This window comes from Condylura cristata, unplaced genomic scaffold (assembly GCF_000260355.1).
Source record: "Condylura cristata isolate star-nosed mole 26May11 unplaced genomic scaffold, ConCri1.0 scaffold00040, whole genome shotgun sequence".
NCBI classification, from domain to species: Eukaryota; Metazoa; Chordata; class Mammalia; order Eulipotyphla; family Talpidae; genus Condylura; species Condylura cristata.
Window position 1 is genome coordinate 8,252,270 of NW_004567141.1, and position 20,595 is coordinate 8,272,864.

Sequence of the window (20,595 nt, forward strand, 5' to 3'; positions counted from 1 at the left end):
TTTAAAACATAAAACATTCTGACACTTAAAAAAAAAAAACTTGAAAGAAGGGGAAAGGATATAGTGAGTTTAAGTAGTTCTTGAAAAAAAACATCTATGGATCATCTGAAAATAACGGGTCACTTTTGGGGAGAGAGTCGGCTTAGAGACTTCGAGCTGCACAGCCCTGCGCGCTCGCCAGGACACCTGCCTGTCGAGCAGGGAGGGTGACCCCCACCTAGCAGAGCTCTTTTTGTTTTCTCCTCTGTCTCTGGTGAGCAGAGTGACACGTGACGCACCATGCATCTTTAAAGAGAATGGTTGGGTGATACTCATTGAATGCAATTCCTTTGAAAGCATCACAGCTGTCTTGAGGATTCTTGTATAAGGAGCACAGAGACGGTGCCAGTGCCCCTTCTGCTTGGTAGGCAGGGTAGGAGCTGGCAGGAGAGCGCAGAGCAGGAAACCCAGCCCAGACTAGAGCATGCAGAGGGGAGCCTCTTTCCCACAAAGTCCAGGCAGTCAGGCACCTCTAGTCGAGCTGGACTGTGCTTTCTACAAGCAGAGTGTTATTCCTAGGCCACAGGTGGGACCAGGATAGAGTGGTGATTGCCTGGGCCTCTGCATGGCTCCTCCTGACACCACCTGCAGGTCATATCAGCCCCTCCAGCCCACAGTGGGAAATGCTAATTCGCTTAGGTACATTGCCCCAGGCTTCAGGGGAGCCCCCGAAGTAAGGGGCCAGGAGTGGAGAGAGTTGTGTCCCCAGATAATGGGGACGTGCTGCTGGCAGAAGGGGAAGTAGCTTGCAGGGAGCCAGTGATCATTGTCTACTGGAGTCATGTTTCTACCTGTAGGCACTCAGGGAGGTAACTGAGGGAAAAATAGACATAGGTGCTGGCTCTGATGCCCAGACCAGACCATTGTCCATGGGCAACAACTTCTGGCACCAGGTACCTGCAGGCAGAACACAGTCAGCCCAGGGACCATGTGAACAGAGACACATGTCAGGAATCACACACAGATGCCACCCATTTGTGACCTCCCTGGGGCTGTCAGGCTAAGAACTTAACCTGCTCACCCTGCTAGCAGATGAGGGCTTGGAACAGGGGTGCTAGAAAGACAGGGAAAGTACCCTGAAGGATTTCTTGGCAGGCCCTTGTCCCTGATGCTCCCTCTACTCCTGCCAACCCCATATTGTCCCTCTTGCCCTCCTCCAGCGGTACAATGTGACAGCAGACTTTAGACTCGTAAACCAGGGAGTCGAACCTCAGGGAGCCTGGAGGACAGTGATCAACATGCAAAGGGTCTGGGAGCCCCTATCTTTGGAGGGCCCTTCAGGGTGCAGTGGACAGGTAGCCTGACCTGACTCCTTTCCTCACTCAGCGTCATTGAGGGCACCCTCAGTGGGAGGGACTGCCTCAACTGGGACTAGGAAAAGTTGTCAGATTCAGGGCCCTGCTGTATCTCTGCTCCAGCAGAGATCCTGTGTGGCTCCATGCTTCAGCAACCTAGTACAGCAGGTGGCAGGGGGGTGGAGGGCATATGGGACAAGAGGGGTCTTAATGTTCTTTCCCAGTAGTCCCAACCCAAGCGGTCACTGTTACTAGTAGTTGTATAGGCAGACGCACCCTGTAGACATAGCACCATTAGGGTTGGGGGCCTGAGGGCACTTAAAGCAGACACCAGCAGCACTATCCCAGCAGGGAACATGGCCCAGAGAGCTCTCCAGCAGAACCTTAGAGGACACCAGGAATGGTCTCCTTGGTGTTTCTTCTCTCCTCGGCTCTGACCTTACTGAGAAAGTCTCTGGAAGGATGGGACTCAGAACCTGTTCCTGTGAGTGGACTTGGTGAATGGAGGACAGCATAGCTATCCTGCCCATCAGAGAGGCAGTAGTCTGTAGCATGGCCTGCTTGGCAAAGCCAGTGCTGCTACCCCCATTGCATTTGCTCTCAAGGACTCGGGTCCAGCCCAGGTGTCCAGTGTGTACATTGGAAGCCCCAAGGGCACTCACTCAGGGGCACTTCCCCTCCCATGTTGTATTTTCCAGTCTTCTGAAGCATCCCGCAAGGCCCTGGAAGAGCCCGCCAGCTTGTCCTCAACCCTTAGCGGCCGCCACATCTCCCGTGCACAGGAGGCACCAACCGCTTCCCAGGGTCTGCTTAAACTCTTCCAGAGAAACACGCACATGGAGGATCTGGGAGCCAAGGGGGTGAGGCTTCCCCTCAACCCTCAGAGGCTGACAGTGGGCACATAGGGGAAGGTGGGCCGAGTCCCCTGCCTGACAGACCTGGGGGCGCTGGTCACCATGTGTCCTCTGGGAGGCATCTCCTGATGTCTCAGAGTGGTGCTGTGCTCAGCCCAGCCTGGGCTCCCTCGGAAATCCCAGTTGACCAGTCCTGCATTGTCTAGGTGGAGGGAGAAAAGAGGCCCTATCACTTGGGCCTTCATACCCAAGTGGAGCCCACAGCCCTGTTTGCTTTCCCCCAGGCCAAGGAGAAGATGAAAGAGGAGTCGTGGAACATCCACTTCTTTGAGTATGGGCGCGGCATGTGCATGTACCGCACCGCCAAAACGCGGGAGCTGGTGCTGAAGGGCATTCCTGAGAGCCTCCGGGGGGAACTGTGGCTCCTCTTCTCAGGTGAGCTGCTGCTTTTCCCTGTGGCAGCTTGGCTGCCTCCAGACCAGCTTCCTCAATTGGCCAGGGGAGCTGCCAACCCTACCAGTGGAAGTGGATCTCTCAGCTATAAGGGGGTACTGCAGGGCCCACACCATGAGCAGACCAAGCATGGGGCGCTATCACCAGTGTGGTCCCTTCCTACCCACAGTGGGAAGTGAGCAGGCCGAGGCTGGTCCTCCAGCCTGCTCACTTCTGGTCCTCCAGACCAGCTCTGACAGTGTCCACACTCCCACCACTTGGAGGTTTTCAGGAACTGGACAAGTCAGCCATTGGGACTTGAGTGGAAGAAAAAGCAGTCACAAGGAACCTTCATCTCATACCACTGAGACCTGAGTACCACTTCCCTTCTGTGGTACATTGATGTCTCTCCAAATTTCTGGGAGGAAAAAAGAGGCACTTGCTACCCATGTCTTCACAGGGGCCTGGAATGAGATGGTGACCCATCCCAACTACTATGCTGACCTGGTAGAGAAGTCCATGGGGAAGTACAGCCTGGCCACCGAGGAGATCGAGCGAGACCTCCACCGCTCCATGCCCGAGCACCCTGCCTTCCAGAATGAGCTGGGGATCGCTGCACTGCGGCGAGTGCTGACTGCCTATGCCTTCCGAAACCCCACCATTGGCTACTGCCAGGTTAGGGGACTCGGGTGGGAACCCAGATACAACATCTCTCAGCAGAGGCCATCAGGTTCTGTGGACCTGGATCTGACTGGTGGCCTCAGTCCCTGTTCCCCCATAGAAAAAGACAAAACAGTGATAATTGTTCACTTATCCCCATATTAAGTTACCTTCTGTGTGCTTCTGGAAGCATCTTAACCACTTGTAAGTATATGATAACATTTAATACATCACATTATTGTGCAGCCACCACTACCATCCATTCCCAAAACTTCATCTTACAAAGCTGGCGTTCTCTACCCATTGAATAACCCCGGTGTTCCCTGCAACCACTCTTCTACTTTGTCTTTCTTTGAAGCTGACTGTTCCAGATATCTCATGGAAGTAGAGTCATGCAGTGAGAGCCCTTGGTGACTGGCCTATTTCACTCAGCATCATCTCCACATTCATCCATGTTCTAACATATCGCAGAATTGTCTTCCTTTCTAAGCTGAATAATGTTCCACTTTATGGGTATATCAGATTTTGTTTATCTGTTCATCTGTTCTTGGCCATTTAGGGTTTTTCCACCTTTTGGCTATTTCGAATAATGCTACTATGAACATGGATATACAGTATGCGCTCACGTCCTTCATTTCTTTTGGGGATATACTTAGAAGTAGAATTGTAGGATTATACAGTATTTCTGTACCTACTTTTTTGTTGAACTGTCATAGTCTTTTAATAGGAGTTGCACAATTTACATTGCCACCAGCAATGCACAAGGGATCCAACATCTCCAAATCCCCACCAAATTTGCTTTTTTAAATTTTTGATGGTAACCATCCTAATGGCTTAAGGAACATATCATTGCAGCTTTGCTTTGCATTTCTGTTAACATTTGGTTTTAAATCTAGTGGCCATTTCATCAGTCTGGTCAGATGGCTTTCCGTGTCCTCTAGACTGCACGTGTTTTCAAGGCAGCACACCAGATCCACTTTCTGTAGAATCAGTGTCCGCATGACCAGTGTATGGAAAGCCAGTATTCTGGCTTTAAATAATTTTGAAGATAACTTACTTCTGTTCAAGCTTTTCCTAATGAGCCTGCAGTCAACCGAACTTGTGCTGCCCTCGCCTTGCCGTGGCCTCCCCGTAACCACGTGGCTCTGTGCCACACAACTCACACACACGTGCACCTGGCCCACCATCACACCTTCAGCAGCAGACACCTCTGCACAAGTGCGGCATCTCGTGCCCACACTCTTGACCCTTGAGTGCCTGCCAGAATGATAAGAGGGACCCCCTGAGTTTTTTGTCAAATTGATTTTCAGCAAATCGCCTTGGGCAAATTGCTGAGTTGGGTGGGACAGTTTGTCATTGTGGAACTTGCCTGTGGGTCAAGGGGAGGGTTTTCCTTGGGGGCCAACTCTGTGACCCTTCCTTCACTGTCCCTGTGCCCACAGGCCATGAACATCGTCACCTCAGTGCTGCTGCTCTATGGCAGTGAGGAGGAGGCCTTCTGGCTGCTGGTGGCCCTCTGTGAGCGCATGCTGCCCGACTACTACAATACCAGGGTGGTAGGTGAGTGCCAGCAGCGGTGGCAGCCCCTAGGCCAGCTCCATAAGTGTGTGCCCCACAGCTGTGCTGCTGTCTGTAGAAGTCCCCACGCTGCTGGAAAGTGAAGAGCCAGACATGGGCTCACCAACCGTCTGACCCAGGCGCGCAGATTTCCCAGTTGCTGGCAGTGAGTTAAAAGTTACACATCAAGTGACTTAAAAGTGCTTGGGGCCTAAATTCCCACCTGTCTAATTCTTAAAACTTTTTTGCTGGAGAGAATTCCCAGTATCACCACTGGTACATACAGTACACGCACCCTGTACTCCTCCTCAGCTGTACTTGTGGAATCTCTGTTATGCTGTAGAAATGGGTTTGCAAATGTATTGAATTATGTGTGTAATTAAGATGGTTATGCGGCGGTCGGGGTGGTTCCTTTAGAATCATATGTGTTCTCATATGTGTCCTGCCTTAAAGCAGGACACACAGAAGCCCCGAGCCCATGTTTTAACCTGATACTTATGGGGGAACAATTTTGTATTTCCCAAGAGAAAATTCAAGTGTTATGGAAGAAATCATTCTTTGCCCACAATGGTTTGGAAGCCGTAGAAAGAAAATTTTTAATAGCTTGCTGTTCATTCACACCCACCCTCTGTAGCCCTCCGTGTGCGTGGAACTGTCCAGAGATCAGGCAGGGCCTGAGCCTCAGGCTGTCAGGCCCCACATGAGGGCGCACCTGAACCAAAGCCCAGGGTGTGGGCTCACAGGTCACCTTCCTCTGTCCCCTCCCTAGGGGCCCTGGTGGACCAAGGCATCTTTGAAGAGCTCACAAGGGACTTTCTACCCCAGCTCTCCGAGAAGATGCAGGACCTCGGGGTCATCTCCAGCATCTCACTGTCCTGGTTCCTGACCCTCTTCCTCAGTGTCATGCCCTTTGAGAGTGCCGTGGTCATCGTCGACTGTTTCTTCTATGAGGGCATCAAGGTGATCCTGCAAGTGGCCTTGGCCATCTTGGATGCCAACATGGAGGAGCTGCTGGGCTGTGTGGACGAGGGCGAGGCCATGACCATCCTGGGCAGGTAACCAAGCCGCCCTCCAGGGACAGCCTTGGGTACTCCCCAGCCAGCATTCAGTGACTGTGCCCATTGGGAAGCTGGACCTGCTAGATCCAGGGGAAAGGAGAAGTTTCCTCCTAGTGGGGACAGAGCACCACTGAGCAGCATTAGGACCAGAATAAGAGAGAATGGGAGTGGGCCAAAGCATGCTGGGCTGGGGGCTCTGATCATGGGTAGGAAGGAGGTGGCTGGATTGGCTGGGCAGCAGTTACTCCCACAAAACAGACTTGTTATACTTTCCTGAGCTCAAGGACCATGCAGAGCTTGCCGTAAGAGCTAAAAGAGCTGATACCCACTGGTCACACCTATGTCCCAGGGTAATCCTGGCCACCACCTTGTCCCTCAACTCCACATCCAGTTCTCATAGATGCTGGGATCCTGTGTCACTTTCCTCCCTGCAAGGCCTCAATGTAGGCCCACAACACTCCTGCCTTGAGCCTTATGCCTGCTTCTCTGTGGTTTTCCCTGCACTAGATTCACCCACCAGCATCTTACAAGGTTCTTTCTGCTGTCAGACCCTGGAACATGAGGACTTCCCCTGCCAAGGATGTTCCTCTTACAAAGGAGCTGAGTCCTCACCGTGGCCTTCTAACCTGGCCCTGGCCCTGGCCCTGTGTGCACATATTTTCCCGGCGTGGAAGGCTCCCAGCCACCCAGGACAGTCGGGGATGCTGCCACTTGCCTTCTGAGCCAGCCAAAGTGCTGGCTAGCATTCCACAGGGTAGTCATCTCTCTGTTCTGGACTGTGCTAGCTCTTTGTCTACAGACATAGCCCACATCAGAGCCACAGAGGATTTTCATGTCCCTCCCCATACCATACAGATTGCAGGGCCCCTCCTCAGGAGTGAGGGACTCCCTGGGGATGGAGCCCTGACCAGAGTATAGGGGGAACCACCCACCTCTCCCACCTGAGCTTCAGGCCCAGCCTGGAGAGCCTGTGTGGGCATGAAGCCCAGGTTGGACAAGCCCAGCTGAAGTTAGGCCCTGTCCTAAAGCTGTTACCCACAGACATGGCCACAGCAGCACTCCTTCTACACCTTTCTCCTTTGCTTCCTAAGTCTTGCTGAGCATAATCCCCACATCCCTAGTGGCTCACCAGAGAGAGGGAACATGTCCCTCCTACCCCAGTGGACCATTCTTCTGGAGAGATAGCATCTGGGAATCTCCCATAGGATTCCTGAGGACATCTTAGCTTCCTCATTAGAGCTCAGACTGAGTTGTTCTCTCTATTCCTCCAGGAGGACCCCTTATTTATCAGGGCACCTTCCACCTCACCATGGAGTCAGTGGCTTATCTCCAGCTTTTCTAGGGAGGCCCAGCCCTCAGGTCCTGCTTGTGAAATGGTCCCTCCACATCTGTGTGTAAAGGTGCCCTGTCACCACCTGTGAGTGGTCTACACTTCTGTCTTTAATCCTGGCAGATACCTGGATAACGTGGTCAATAAACAGAGTATCTCTCCGCCCATCCCACACCTCCATGCCCTGCTGACCAGCAGGGACAGCCCCCCTGCAGAGGTGGACATCTTTGACCTCTTGAAGGTGTCATACGAGGTCAGTGATCACTGGAATCTTGTGGTCATGTTCCTACGTCCAGTCATGTGGGTGCAGTGCTGTAGTGAGAGGGTGGGAGGTGTCAGACCCTGACTTCACCTTATCTCACGGGCTCCCTCTTACATAGAAATTCAGCAGCCTGCGCGCCGATGACATTGAACAGATGCGGTTTAAACAGAGGCTGAAAGTGATCCAGTCCCTGGAAGACACAGCCAAGAGGAGTGTGGTATGGATGTGACAGGGCTCCCATGGCCCCAGGTTGCAGGCAAGGAGGGGAGGTGACCCGGGGAGACTGCCCCTGACAAAGTGCCTCCCAAGGTGTGAGTGGAGCACAGCACAGCGAGCAAAGTGAATCTGGAATCCAGATTCCAGATTGTGTTGAATCAGAAGTGATGTGCACATGTGGGAACATGGGTAAAGGTCCCCATCACTATTTTCTGCTCATGATTTAATCATCAGCTTCTCTGATGCCCAACTGTATAAAGTCCAAGTGCCATTTTGCTCCCAGCCAAACTGTCCCAGCCTGACTTGACACTGCCTCTGGATGACGATACTTGGCCACTTTCCACCCACCCAGCCCACAGTGCCTCTGCCATAAGCCTTTGCCTTCCTCACCTCTGAAGGGAGAATGTACCGGGAAGGTCTAGGATGCTTTCCAAAGAGGTAGTACTAGGGTCTCTCCAGGGATCCAGATAGCAGCCCCTGACTGAGTAGCAGGATGGGCAGTGCCCAAGGAGTGAATGTGCGGGCCATGTCCTCTTTCCTGGGTGGGCCACCCTGTATGCTGGGCCAGTTAGCAGCATCAGAGGGAGGGTCATGTCTACTCATCATCCCAAAGAGCAACTTGTTTTAACTGTTGCAGGACCTTAAGGAGCCATCCATAAATCCTATTTCTCTTTCCTTCTAGGTCCGAGCGATACCTGGGGACATTGGTTTCTCAATTGAAGAGCTAGAGGACCTTTACATGGTGTTTAAGGTGATAGTCAAAGCAAGGACAGTGTCAGAACCCCAGCTTAGTCTCCTAAATGTATCCTTAGCACAGCTGTCTCTTGCCAGAAATAGATTTAAAAGCATCTTCAGTTATAGTTACCACAAACTGCATGTGGTGTGATTTCATTATTAGAGGATACTTTTAAGTCACAGAAAAACCACTCACACCAGTTTATACAGAAAAGGAGGTATATTAGCTCATGTAAGTGAAAACTGTAGGAAAGCACAGCTTCGGGTATAGCTGGACCTGGGCGCTCAAACATGCTTCTCCCCGCCCCAGACGGCCTCCAGCCTGCTCTTCCGTAGAGTGGCAGTTGTTGGCAGACCCATGATCATCCTGTTCACTTAGGATCCCCGGTGGAGATAACCTCTCTTTCCAAAAGGATTGAGCAAAAAGTCCAGGGAGACTGATTATGAGGCTGATTCAGTGTGTTGTGGCTGCTGGGCAGTTATCTGCCACTGGGCTACATCTGGGCCTAAAGTAGGACAGGAAGGGCTCTCCAGGAGAATTGCAGGTGCTATCACAGAAGGAAAAGGGTACTTTCTCTTCAGCAGGCACAAAAGTCTATGCTGCCTTTCTGCTCTTGTAAGTTCCCAGCTTCCTCTGGTTCAGCCCACAAGGTGGCTGCCATTCTGCAGCTTTAGGCCTGCTGCGGCCTGGTGCCCAGGGGTCTGTCCCAGATCACTGCTCTGTAAATGAGGGACTGAGGGTCTATGAACAGCTATATCTGGCACAGTACTCACCACCCTGCGACCTAGGTGGAGAAGGAGGGTGGACACCCCAACTAGCCTGGTGATCCTAACTGCCCAGGGGAGGGGCACTTAGGCCATTTTATGAGACTATGTTCCCTGCAGGCCAAGTATCTGGCAAGTCAGTACTGGGGGAGCAGCCGCCCTACAGCTGGGTGTCGGGACCCCAGCCTGCCCTACCTGGAACAGTACCGCATAGATGCCAGCCAGTTCCGGGACCTCTTCACCAGCTTGACACCCTGGGCCTGTGGCTCTCACACATCTGTGTTGGCAGGACGAATGTTTCGGCTCCTGGACGAAAACAAGGACTCACTGATCAACTTCAAAGAGTTCGTGACAGGGATGAGTAAGTGGCTGCAGTGCCTGCCTGCATCCTAGCCTTTTTGAAGACGCCTACAAGGTCCAGACCTGGCCAGTTCCCACTGGCTAGCAGAGGGCATCCCAGAGCCCTTGATCCTTACTGAAGGATGGGCACTTATCCCCCAGGACACACCTGGGAGTCCAGCGTGTCTCCCTGCTGCTTTCTATTAATGGACCTGCTAGAGGCCAGATCTGTAGACCTTAGAGAAGGAGAAAAAGCAGGATACCTGGGGCTTGCTCTCAGGCCTCTCTGAGAGGGCCAAATTGTAAGGAGCATCCTGCCAGAAGCCACTGGAAGGGACAGTGTTGAAATTCAGTGTCTCAAGTCTTCAGCACTCTGTTGGTAGTGTGCTTCCTCTCTGACCTTCCTCCACAGGTGGGATGTACCATGGGGACCTGACAGAGAAGCTCAAGGCACTCTATAAGCTACACCTGCCCCCAGGTGAGAGCCTCTCTACCTCCTCCCCAGCAGGAGCCTCACACACTTCCAGAGCTGAGCCTACAGCTTCCCAAGGACCAGCACAAACTTCTGTAGGGTGCTAGACCCTGAGGTAGCCCTGGAGGCCAGGCCTAATGGAGGGGGTGAGGCCCAGCCTGTCTTGGTTTGAATAGGGCTATGATCTGGGAGGTTCACAGCTCTACCAGAAACTTGGGAGGGGTTGCATAACTTGACACGCAAGTGTGAAATCAAGAACCTTGTGCTTAGTAACTTGTTTTCAAGTCTTGTTTATCCCCCAAGGTTCAACCTGGGGGCACTGCTAAGGCCCAAGGGTGAACTGTCACAGCCATGAGCAGGATCATGTCTCTTTGAGGTGCCCTAGCTACTGACAGTGATGCCTGGTGGCTCATGGGGGCAGCTGGTCAAAGTCAGAACCCAGTCTTTGGGGTCCATCTGTGTAGGCCATGCTCACCTGGTGCAGCCACATGGAGAGCTATTCCAGGCAGAGCTACCTCTTTTATCCCTGGAGGAAACTGAAAATCCCAGCCTAGGTGCTGCGGTGGAGCTGTTTGGCACCCTGCTACTGTCCACAGCCCTGTAATCTCAGAGGCCGCCTGAAGTGACTCTTGAGGTACTGGGCTGAGCTCAGCTCCAGAGGCTCGTACTTTGGCCTGGGAGGGCCCAGATTCTATTTTATAACTCTCCAGGTAATTGTTCTGTGTTGCCTGAAAGTCCTGCTTTTTTTTCCCCCAGTGGTTAGATTTTTCCTACAGTGGACAAGAATAGTGGTCCCAGCTAACCCTCCTGGGAGGACTGGTACTGACCATGTCTGATTCAACTGAGGGACAGATTCACAAGAGCCTACATAAGAAAGCCAGTGCAGCCACCCCACGATTCCCAGATACCTCCTGCTATGCCCAGGCCCCTGTAGAACTCTACCCACACCTGCTCATTCTCTCTCACTGTGCACCCCTGGACAACTGGGGGAAGAATCCCCTACTGCTGTGTACCACAGCGGAGACTGGGGGTCTGCATCATCATCATGAATCACGAGTCACAGTCCAGTGTGAATCAGTGTGAAACACCCAGTGTGTGAAATGAGAAGGGCGAGTCAACTTCCTCATGGTCGTTCTCTATGTGTATGCCCAGGGTTCTTGGGTCCTTGTCATCAAGAGGTGGGTGGAAGGCTGGCTGGTCACTGGACTTCCATCTGCACTGACTGAATTTTTACCAGGGGTACTATTTATGTTTCAGACACAACATACAAAGTCAAGAGAATAAGCGTACCCAGAATCAGTCACCACTGCCACCCCTCTGATCACACATCTTACCAGCAGGCACAGGGGGAAGCTGGGCTTGGTGCCAGAACTCAGAGAGGTTTGCTTTTGTGTGAATCACTGCTTTCTCCTGCCCTCACTGTCCTTTCTTTCTGAGCAAAGCACTGAGCCCAGAGGAAACTGAATCTGCCCTGGAAGCCACCCATTTTTTCACCGAGGACAGCTCCTCAGAAGGTGAGCCATCAGCACCAGGCTTGGCTGCGGGCCCCGTCTGGGTGGCCTGTGGCCCAGCACTGGGCTCAGGCATGCCTGCGTTGGAGAGCACCAGGACAGGGGCCTGCCTCCCTGCCAGGCCAGGATCCCCGGCAGTATTCTCATTTCTGTTTCTCTTGTCTCTGCCTTCCTGGACACTGGCTTCTCCCTCCCTCTGCCCTCTGGTCTTCCTCTGCTGTCCCTTCCAGCATCTCCCCTGGCCTCAGATCTGGATCTTTTCCTGCCCTGGGAGGCTCAAGGTCAGTCCTTGGGGGCTGGGACACACCCCTGGTTCTGGGCTTCACCAGAACTTCAGGCTTCATCTTCCTAACACCACTGTATGGTCAGGAGGCCAAAAATTCTTGGCCCCAGAAACCCCACTTGTGGGTCCATCCTGTGGAGTGCCCCAAGCAGAGCGATTCCCATGGACAGGGGAGGAGAGGAGTGGCCTTGTACTCGTCTTGGGGATGGGTGTGAGGCACAGCACTGTAGACATGGCGCAGCACCAGGGTGTCGGCCCTGTGACCACGCGCAGGAAGTCTTCTGTCTGCATGTTTATGGGGAGAAATACACATGCTGTCGTGGCAGCAGTGTGAACCGTGCAGAGTCCACAGAGGGAGTAGCAGCAGAGTAGTGGGTGCTTTTCTTAGGAAAGGTTTCCATGTCCTCTGCAAGTTGGTGTTGTTCATTCCCCTACACACAACTTTTTCATTAAGGAAGAATATGCATGTTGAGTCATATCAGAAGCCTATCGGAAGTTCTACCTCTACATCCCATTGTTGGCTTCAGAGTAATAGGCCACTGCCAGCCTGGGACTTGGTGAGCCAGCTGTTAGTATGTGCTTTACTCATAAAACAGGCCAGAAATCCGTCCGCCCTGTCATTTCTAAGAGACAGATGATACTCACCAAGGGTAATACAAACCCAGAAGGGAAACTTAAAACTGTGTATCAGGATACCCAGGACAGTCCTGTTGACAGTGTTAAGGCTCACTTGAACTTGACTGTGCAGCTTACGGACTGTGATTTCAAATATGCCAACTAAACAATCTCACATACCTTCTGTTACACTCAGAACCTGGGCAGTGTGTTAGGCTTGTGCTAGGGAAAGGCCTCATTTTCAGTGGGTCCCCACCCAAGGTGAGGAGACTGAGTCCAGAGAGGTGCCCCTCCAGCCTAAAGCATCAGTGAGGCCATCCCGAGCGGAAACGCTGCTGTCCTTCCTGAGGTCACCCACACTGCCTCTGGGAGCAGTTTGGAGAGCTGAGCAGCCTGCTTTCCCCAAGTTCATGGTCACCAGGTCGCACAGTGTGTACAGCTCCAGCAAATGTATCACTTTAGCAGATAAAAAAAATACCCCCATTAGCCTGTGTGGTAATTGTAGGTTGACTTGATAAGGTCCAAGTTGGACCTTTTCAGCAAAAACTACAGAAATCATTCTCGCTCTTCATAACATGCATGATTGTTCATTCTGAAAAACTCCTTGGTTTTTCAGAGTTTGAAGACTTGTATTCCTTTGAAAAGAGAGCATATGAGGGTTTTATAGCTCTGGTTTAACGAAAGCAGGTAGGGCTGGCTGAATGACAGGCGAGGCGGTGTGCGAGCCTGGCCCGCCCAGGACCTCAGCAGTGTGCACTCGTAACAGAAGGATGTTCTTTTATTTTTCTGGTGGCCCAGAAGCACTACAACAGGAAGAACAAGGTGGAGCTGGCAGTGAGGACGTCCGAGACAAAACACAAGGTAGATGCCGTCAGCGCTCCATCTGTGTTGATAGGGAGCCCAGGGCCAAGGGTCTGTGTGCCCCTCATGTCTGTCTCTGTGCTGTCCCTGTGGCAATACTGTAAGGAGAATCAAGCTCTCAGGCCTTAATCTCTTGAAGCTGTGAACACTCCTGGACCTCACCACCTCCCTAGGGGCATCTGCTTTCTGTCAGGCCCTTCTAGGTGGTCCAGTCAGCCTCCTCATGCCATCCTCTCTCCAGCCTCCATGTGGTTCCAGTGTCTCAGGGAAAACAGGTTGGGGCCGTCTGCATCAGGATAGGTCACAACTACTAAAGCACAGCTCAGGAGAGCCATGGGCTTTGTGTCTCACCACCTACCCAATGTAAAATGACCTGAGTAGCTCCACAACAGACAACACCCAAACCCACACACTGCCGCTGCCAGCCCCCAGCCCTCTTTCTCTCATTTGGCAGATGGAGATTAATCTTTTTCTCCCAACTCATAGAGGAAAAGGGGACCAGCCCCCCCGACTATCGGCACTACCTTCGAATGTGGGCCAAGGAGAAAGAGGTTCAGAAGGAGACAATCAAGGATCTTCCCAAGATGAACCAGGTAGGCCCAATCAGAGTCTACGACAGACACTTCTGGAGAATTCTGAATCTCAAGACAGGGCCCTTCTGCAGGGCACTTCACCACCTGCAAGCCCAGCAACCATGGAGGGTGAGGATTGTGCCAACCTCTGGAGCCGCTAGTCAGAAAGCAGTCATAGACAATTCCAGAAAGACAGCCGCCAGTGCCTTTAGGTCCTTGTCTGGGGCACTGTTCCATGGACATGATTTGCTTTTCATTTAATCAGTATCTGTGAACCCGAGAAGCACAGGGGAAGGGAGGTCACCCTCCCTCAGGTGGAGACACGTCCCACTAGACCATATTCCTGCTCCACCTCCAGACCCAGCCCGGGCACTGGTCACACATGGGCCCACCTGCCCTCATTGCCAGCCCTTCATCTGCTGGTCTCTAGATGGGGAACCTAGTGCCTTGCTTGGGACCTCATAACCAAGGCCCTGCATTCAGAGTGGCGAGGCAGCCTGACCATGGCCCTGCTGTGCCCACAGGGCAGCCTACAGTCTGGGCACTTTGTCACCCACAAGCCTGTGACTGGGGTGCCCCAGCCAATTCTCAGATCAGGAGGCCTGAAAGTATGGCTTCAGAGCCTGGAATGTGACCTCCCTACCTTACAGCTGACCAGGTTATACTTGTTCTGTCACCATCTCCTGAAGAGTCAGAGACAGAGTTGAAGTCACCTCTGATTAAAGATAAGAAGTCTGGAAGTGTTTACAGAAGTCTTTGTGGTCACTGGATTTGGAAAATCATGATAAAAATGAGCCCATCTCTGTTAACAGAATGGACATGGTGACAAGGAGAGATTCCAGGTAGTTTTCTGTGCTGAAAAATGGTCTTTTGAAGGCTGTACAAATCCACTTTCCCCCTCCAAGGCTGTGTCCCAGTCTGAAATGTGCAGGACAAGATACAAGTGTGTGGAGACAACTGCACCAAAAAAAAATTAAAATCCCAATCTGAAACAGCCAGCATATGGCCTGGCCGAACCCAGGGCAAACTAACCCATCATTCAGTATTACTCTGTCCTTTTTCTGATTTTCCCTTCACAGGAGCAATTCATTGAGCTGTGCAAGACGCTGTATAACATGTTCAGTGAAGACCCCATGGAGCAGGAGCTCTACCACGCTATTGCCACAGTGGCCAGCCTGTTGCTCCGCATCGGCGAGGTGGGAAAGAGGTTTTCGGTACGGCCTGGCAGGAAGCCCAGAGATGGTGCCCCTGAGGAGGATGAAGTGCCAACCTCCAACCCCACTCAGGACACAGCCCTGGAGCTTCAGCCACCAGCTGCAGGGGATCCCCAGGCCAAAGCTGGTGGTGATACCCACCTTGGGAAGGCACCGCACGAAAGCCAAGTGGTGGGCGAAGGGGGTGGTGGCGAGGGGCAGGGATCTCCCGCCCAGCTTCTGTCTGACGACGAAACCAAAGATGACATGTCCATGTCCTCCTATTCGGTGGTCAGCACAGGCTCTCTGCAGTGTGAGGATCTGGCTGATGACACGGTGCTGGTGGGTGGGGAGGCCCGTAGCCCTGAGGCCACTGCTCGCTGTGGGGGCACCGTGGACACAGACTGGTGCATCTCCTTTGAGCAGATCCTGGCCTCCATCCTAACGGAGTCTGTGCTGGTGAACTTCTTTGAGAAGAGGGTGGACATTGGACTCAAGATCAAGGACCAAAAGAAGGTGGAGAGGCAGTTCAGTACCTCCAGTGACCATGAGCAGTCAGGGCTTTCAGGGTGATGACTCCACTAAATGGGGACTGGCCTCTCTCTCCTCCCTCCCTTCCTCTGTTTTCTCCCATTCTCCCAGAAATAATGAGCTGTTAAGTGGAAAAAAGGCTGAACAGATACAGGTAGGACCCAGGCAGAGTCCCCCTTAGCCCTCATGTACCAGCCCTTGCATGGTGTCCCAGGCCCTGTAGGCTCTGCCCCCTGCTTGCCTCTGTACTTCACGTGTGGCCAGGCCGACACTAACCCTGTTCTAGACCCATGGGTGCTCTCCTGCAGCTGCATGCTGCAGGGAGACTGTTCTACCAATTGGCTCCAGATAGAAGGGTTATAAACCTGTCGGCCATCAATGTTGGGACCTCTGAGGTTTCTCCAGGAGCCCTGAGGCTGGAACTCCCAGCTGAGGGACACAGGTGGGAACCATGCAGGTGTTACTCAAAATGTTCTTTCAGCTTCTCCTCACCATTAACCTTAAAGGTAAATCCCTCAGGTCCTGACATACTTCCTTGTTGGCTAAAAATGACACTGTGCTCAATGCCTTAATAAATCCCTGAAGGAACTAAAGCTACCGTGTACAATCTTAATGTGATCTTCCACCATAGCCTGAGGCCCTCTGGCTTCTCCCCAGTCAAGTATAGGGCCCACTTGGAGTGCTCAAGGTTCCAGACACTCGGTCCCTCTTGAGGGTATTCAAGGCCACCAGACAGGATAAGCACACAAAGTGCTGATGCAGGCAGACAAGGCCTGTGCTGGCAGGGGAAGCCCCAGCCTATCTAAGCCTGGGAGGGGCACAGCAGGCCTGGCTGCAGCCAGCACAGGTCAGGAGGCAGACTGTAGGACCCCAGGCTAGGGGCTGGCCACTGGTCTTGCAGCAGTAGTCAGTCACTGGTTTCCTGGGTCTGCCCCCAGGAGGGCTGTTTCTGCTTTTTCACGAAAAGATAATCTTTACTTATTTTAATTAAGGCACAGTTTGCACACCATGAAATTCACTTTTTTTAAGTTCCAGTACTACACTGACAGATGTGCAGCCATCAGTACAGTAGAGAATATTTCTATTGCTCCTGCAGGATCCCTCTTGCCTGCATGTGCCCAGTCCCTAACCCCACCCCTGGTCGAGGCAACCTCTATCTACCTTCTGCCTCTATAGATTTTGATGGCTGGTTTTTAAAATAACAACCTCTATCTATGGTTTTATCTTAGAACAGTTGGATCACAGTCTCAAATCATCAGAACAACCCAGGGAAACTGTAGTACTTTCTTAGCAACAACAAAGTCATTAATGAACCTAATCTCTTTCCTAGTATTTATACAAACTGAACATGTAATTTCCAAAGATTCATACCAGAAAGACTATGTTCTTGGCCACATTGAAATTAAATAAAGCTATACGTGAGAATCCCACTCCTTGGCAATTTAAAGTTTTAATTTGATTGTGATTAATTAGGAAGATTTAAATAAGTTAAAATTTGATACATGTTTCATATACCATATACCATATATACATTTGAAAATATACCAAAGAACTTTAGAAGAGTATGAAAGGAATCCAGATGTTTAATGTGATTTTTAAAATGCATAATAGTATTTTTAATTATTCCAAACTGACATTAAAATGTCAAACAGCAAGAATAGTAAAATTAAACAATAGATGAATAACAATTTTATTCTATAAGTAAACATAGCTGTATTATAAAACTGCCTACCAATTGCTATGTTGTCCTGAGGTATTCATCAAGTCAGTCTAGTAATTTCTAAGAAAATTTGTGTGCATGAATTTTTTAAATACATGTTTATAGCGAAATGATCAAAAAGTCAGAAAACAAATTTTCCTTGTACTTAAGACCACTACTCAACCACTACTCAGCATATTGATGTCTTCTTTCTATATTTATCTTTTTCAAAGTAGAACTCACACCACATATGAAACATTCACTCTTTTTCATTTCATTCGTACTCTCTCAGCCCCAGTGGAAATATGTGGAAGTAAACATCAAATATGTGGAAGTAAACATCACCCAAACTATGAGGCCATTGCCTTTCTCTGATTGGTCCTAAGATGATGAAGGGAGGAACAAAAATAGAGTAACTGCCAGTCATCTGACCAGAGTCCTCATTGCCATAGAGATGGCTTAGCTTGAGAGGCTGGTTGTGAGGTTATCACATACAGTCTGGTTACCGCCTGTTGGTACAGTCACCTATCACTCATAGACATGTCATTGGGCAGTTTCATGGGGCAAATGTCACAGAATGTGATTACACAAGCCTAGAAGGTACGGCCAACTAGTTGCACACCTCTGCTGTGCAGTAAAGCTCTCCCTCCTAGGCTGCAAACCTGTACCGCATGTTACTGTACTGAATACTGCGGGCAACTAAAGCACAATAGTATCTGTGTATCTAAACCTATGTAGGCATACAAGAGGTACAGTACAAATGTGTAAAGCATAAGAAGTGACACACCCAAATAGGACACTTGATGGAATTTGAAAGACGGGATTGTAGGTGAGTCATTGAGTGGTGAGTAAATACAGATGCTAGGATGTGATCACCACTGTAGACTTTACACACTGCTGCACTTCAGCTACTGTTACTTCAACCTACTGTAACCTAAGTTTAAAAACTTAATTTTTATACTTTTTGACTTAAAATGTTTTGTTAAATACAAACTGCACAACTGAACAAAAATACAGCTTTAATGCTTTCAATTTTCCTATTTTTAATTTTTGTTTAAAACTAAGGTTCAAGCATATACACCACCATAACTACACAGGGGGCACCATTGCAGCACAGTCTCCCCTCCCTGGGAGGCTCCTCAGGGGCAAGGATTTGCATGGGGCCATCATCTCCTAGGATGACACTGCCTTCTGGAACAAATGCTGAAGGCCTAGCTTGAGACTTCTTAAGGAGGCTTAAGGTGTTGCTCTTTTCAGAAATAGGTTCACAGTATTTTGCTTGGTTGGTTGGTTTTTCTCATGGATTTGCTTATAAGCAGATAAAGCACCATGAAAAGGGTTAACAAACACCTTTTGATTTTGGCAGTCCATATTTCAAACTTTTTAAGGAGCTTATTGAGGTCTGCAAAAGCTTTCGCCAACCCCCTCCCTGTGAATTTTCGTTGAGGTGGTTCTCTTGCTTCTCCTGCAGCTTTTTTTTTTCCCTCTTCTTCAGCAATATGTTCCTGTTCTAGTTCCAACAACTCCTTATTGGTCAGTTCCTGAGGAACATGTAGGAGCTCCTCAATGTCATCCTCACCCACAGCCAAATTAAAGTTGCTGGCCATCACAACCACAGCCTTGTTGATTTTCACAACCTCCTTGGCAATTTTTTGAACTCATAGACAAACCTCTTGAGTTCTTCCAGATACCACTCATACACTCCTTGGTGACATCTCCCCAGGCCCAAGCAAGGCTCCTAATGCAGTCATAGATGTCATAATCCTTCCAGAATTGCATCAATGTTTTCTCCGTGCACACCTCAGTTACTGCAATCGCTGGGGCAAAGGTCCTCCTCAAGCAGAAGGCCTTAAATGTTGCTATAACTCCTTGATCCACTGGTTAGATCAAAGAGGTGGTATTGGAGGGAGAAACATCACTTTGGTATTGAGATGAAGATTACCAAAAAAAAAGGATGTTGGGAAGCATTATCAAACAAGCAAAATTTTAAAAGATACATTATTCTCCAAATAGTACTTCTCCATTTCACTAGCATAGCAATTCAGGAGGGCATTCTAGAAGAAGAGCTGGGTCATTCATGACTTCTTACTGCTCCTGTAGTACACAGGCAGTGTGTGCTCACTGATATACTTGTAACCTGCAACATTGCTCCCAAGAAGACTGTTACCCTGTCCTTAAAACAGGATAATCCTTGAAAACTGTCATGGCTTCCTTATGGATGAAATTGTTTTCAGGCATCCATTTCCATAATAAATAGGTTTCATCCACATTAAAGATTTGTTCTGGCAAATCAGCTTATCTAGCATTTCCAAAAACTCTTCAGTTGCCTTTAATCGGCACTAGCATCCTCACCACTCCCTTTTACTTTTATGTAAAGAATAATGATTCTTTTAGTCACTTAAACCACCTAGAGCTAGCAGTAATTCAACATCATAGTCAACATCGTAGTCTTTTCTTTCAACATCACAAACAAACTTTTAGCCTTGGTTGTGACTGTCTTGGTACTGAGAGGGATATGCTTCTGTGTGTGGTCCTCACTCCATATCATTAGATGCTTCTCCAGATGTGAAATAGGCCCTTCTTGAATTTTTGTTAGTCTTGTGGCTTTCAATGAAGCAGATCTTTTAACAGCCTGCGCCACTCTTCTGGTGTTCTTCAAGTTTGTAGTGACGATGGAATGTGACATGCCTGATTGGCAAGCAATAACCATCACTGATTTTCCACATATATAGTCTTTTCATCAGTTTTAATCATGTCAATCACTGCACACGGCCTCTTAGTGCTCACACTGACGGTGGATTTGGTACATCTAGGGGCCATGATGAACAAAACATGGGATTAAATGATGCTATTAAAGCACAAGATGTATTGAGAGGATGTTGCTAGCTTAAAACCCTACATAATAGGGTTGCACTAGGCAATGTGGCCACCTTTGTAAATGCAGTAAATTCAGTCTCTTGAACACAACCTTTAAAGTGAATTTGCTTTTTCTAATATATAATTATTGTACAAAATTTACAGATATAGCAAATTTTAAATCATCAAAACCTTGGCCACTCGCACCTCAAAATAATGCCCCCATTTTACATCTTTGAAATTAAGGGCATTTTGCCCAAAAGTAGATGACTGGATAAAAAAGATGTGGTACATATATACAACGGAATATTACTCAGCAACCAAAAGAGAAACACATGTCTTTTGCAGCAACTTGGATGGAACTAGAAAAGATCATGCTTAGTGAGATAAGCCAGAAAGAGAAAGAAAAATACCGATGGTTTCACTCATAGCAGGAGTATAATGGACCAGGCGAGAAAAT

The 20,595-nt window shown here is 49.8% G+C and overlaps 1 protein-coding gene across 3 annotated transcripts in view; it reads left to right on the top strand.

The window, feature by feature from the left end:
* The window catches only part of TBC1D9B (TBC1 domain family, member 9B (with GRAM domain)), a 41,233-nt gene extending 24,212 nt beyond the window's left edge, over positions 1 to 17,021 (top strand). The window contains exons 7-21 of one of the 3 annotated variants that reach the window (XM_012733321.1): positions 2,033 to 2,194; positions 2,473 to 2,623; positions 3,081 to 3,295; positions 4,723 to 4,840; positions 5,607 to 5,892; positions 7,349 to 7,478; positions 7,606 to 7,704; positions 8,386 to 8,454; positions 9,324 to 9,564; positions 9,955 to 10,020; positions 11,457 to 11,528; positions 11,756 to 11,806; positions 13,222 to 13,284; positions 13,771 to 13,877; positions 14,936 to 17,021. In XM_012733321.1, coding sequence (XP_012588775.1) covers positions 2,033 to 2,194; positions 2,473 to 2,623; positions 3,081 to 3,295; positions 4,723 to 4,840; positions 5,607 to 5,892; positions 7,349 to 7,478; positions 7,606 to 7,704; positions 8,386 to 8,454; positions 9,324 to 9,564; positions 9,955 to 10,020; positions 11,457 to 11,528; positions 11,756 to 11,806; positions 13,222 to 13,284; positions 13,771 to 13,877; positions 14,936 to 15,622 — 2,517 coding nt within the window. In that variant the 3' untranslated portion in view covers positions 15,623 to 17,021. Of the gene's footprint in view, positions 1 to 2,032; positions 2,195 to 2,472; positions 2,624 to 3,080; positions 3,296 to 4,722; positions 4,841 to 5,606; positions 5,893 to 7,348; positions 7,479 to 7,605; positions 7,705 to 8,385; positions 8,455 to 9,323; positions 9,565 to 9,954; positions 10,021 to 11,456; positions 11,529 to 11,755; positions 11,807 to 13,221; positions 13,285 to 13,738; positions 13,878 to 14,935 lie in introns of those variants that run through there. The other 2 variants (XM_012733322.1, XM_012733323.1) reach the window with 2 other exon arrangements.
* The last annotated feature ends 3,574 nt before the right edge of the window (positions 17,022 to 20,595 follow it).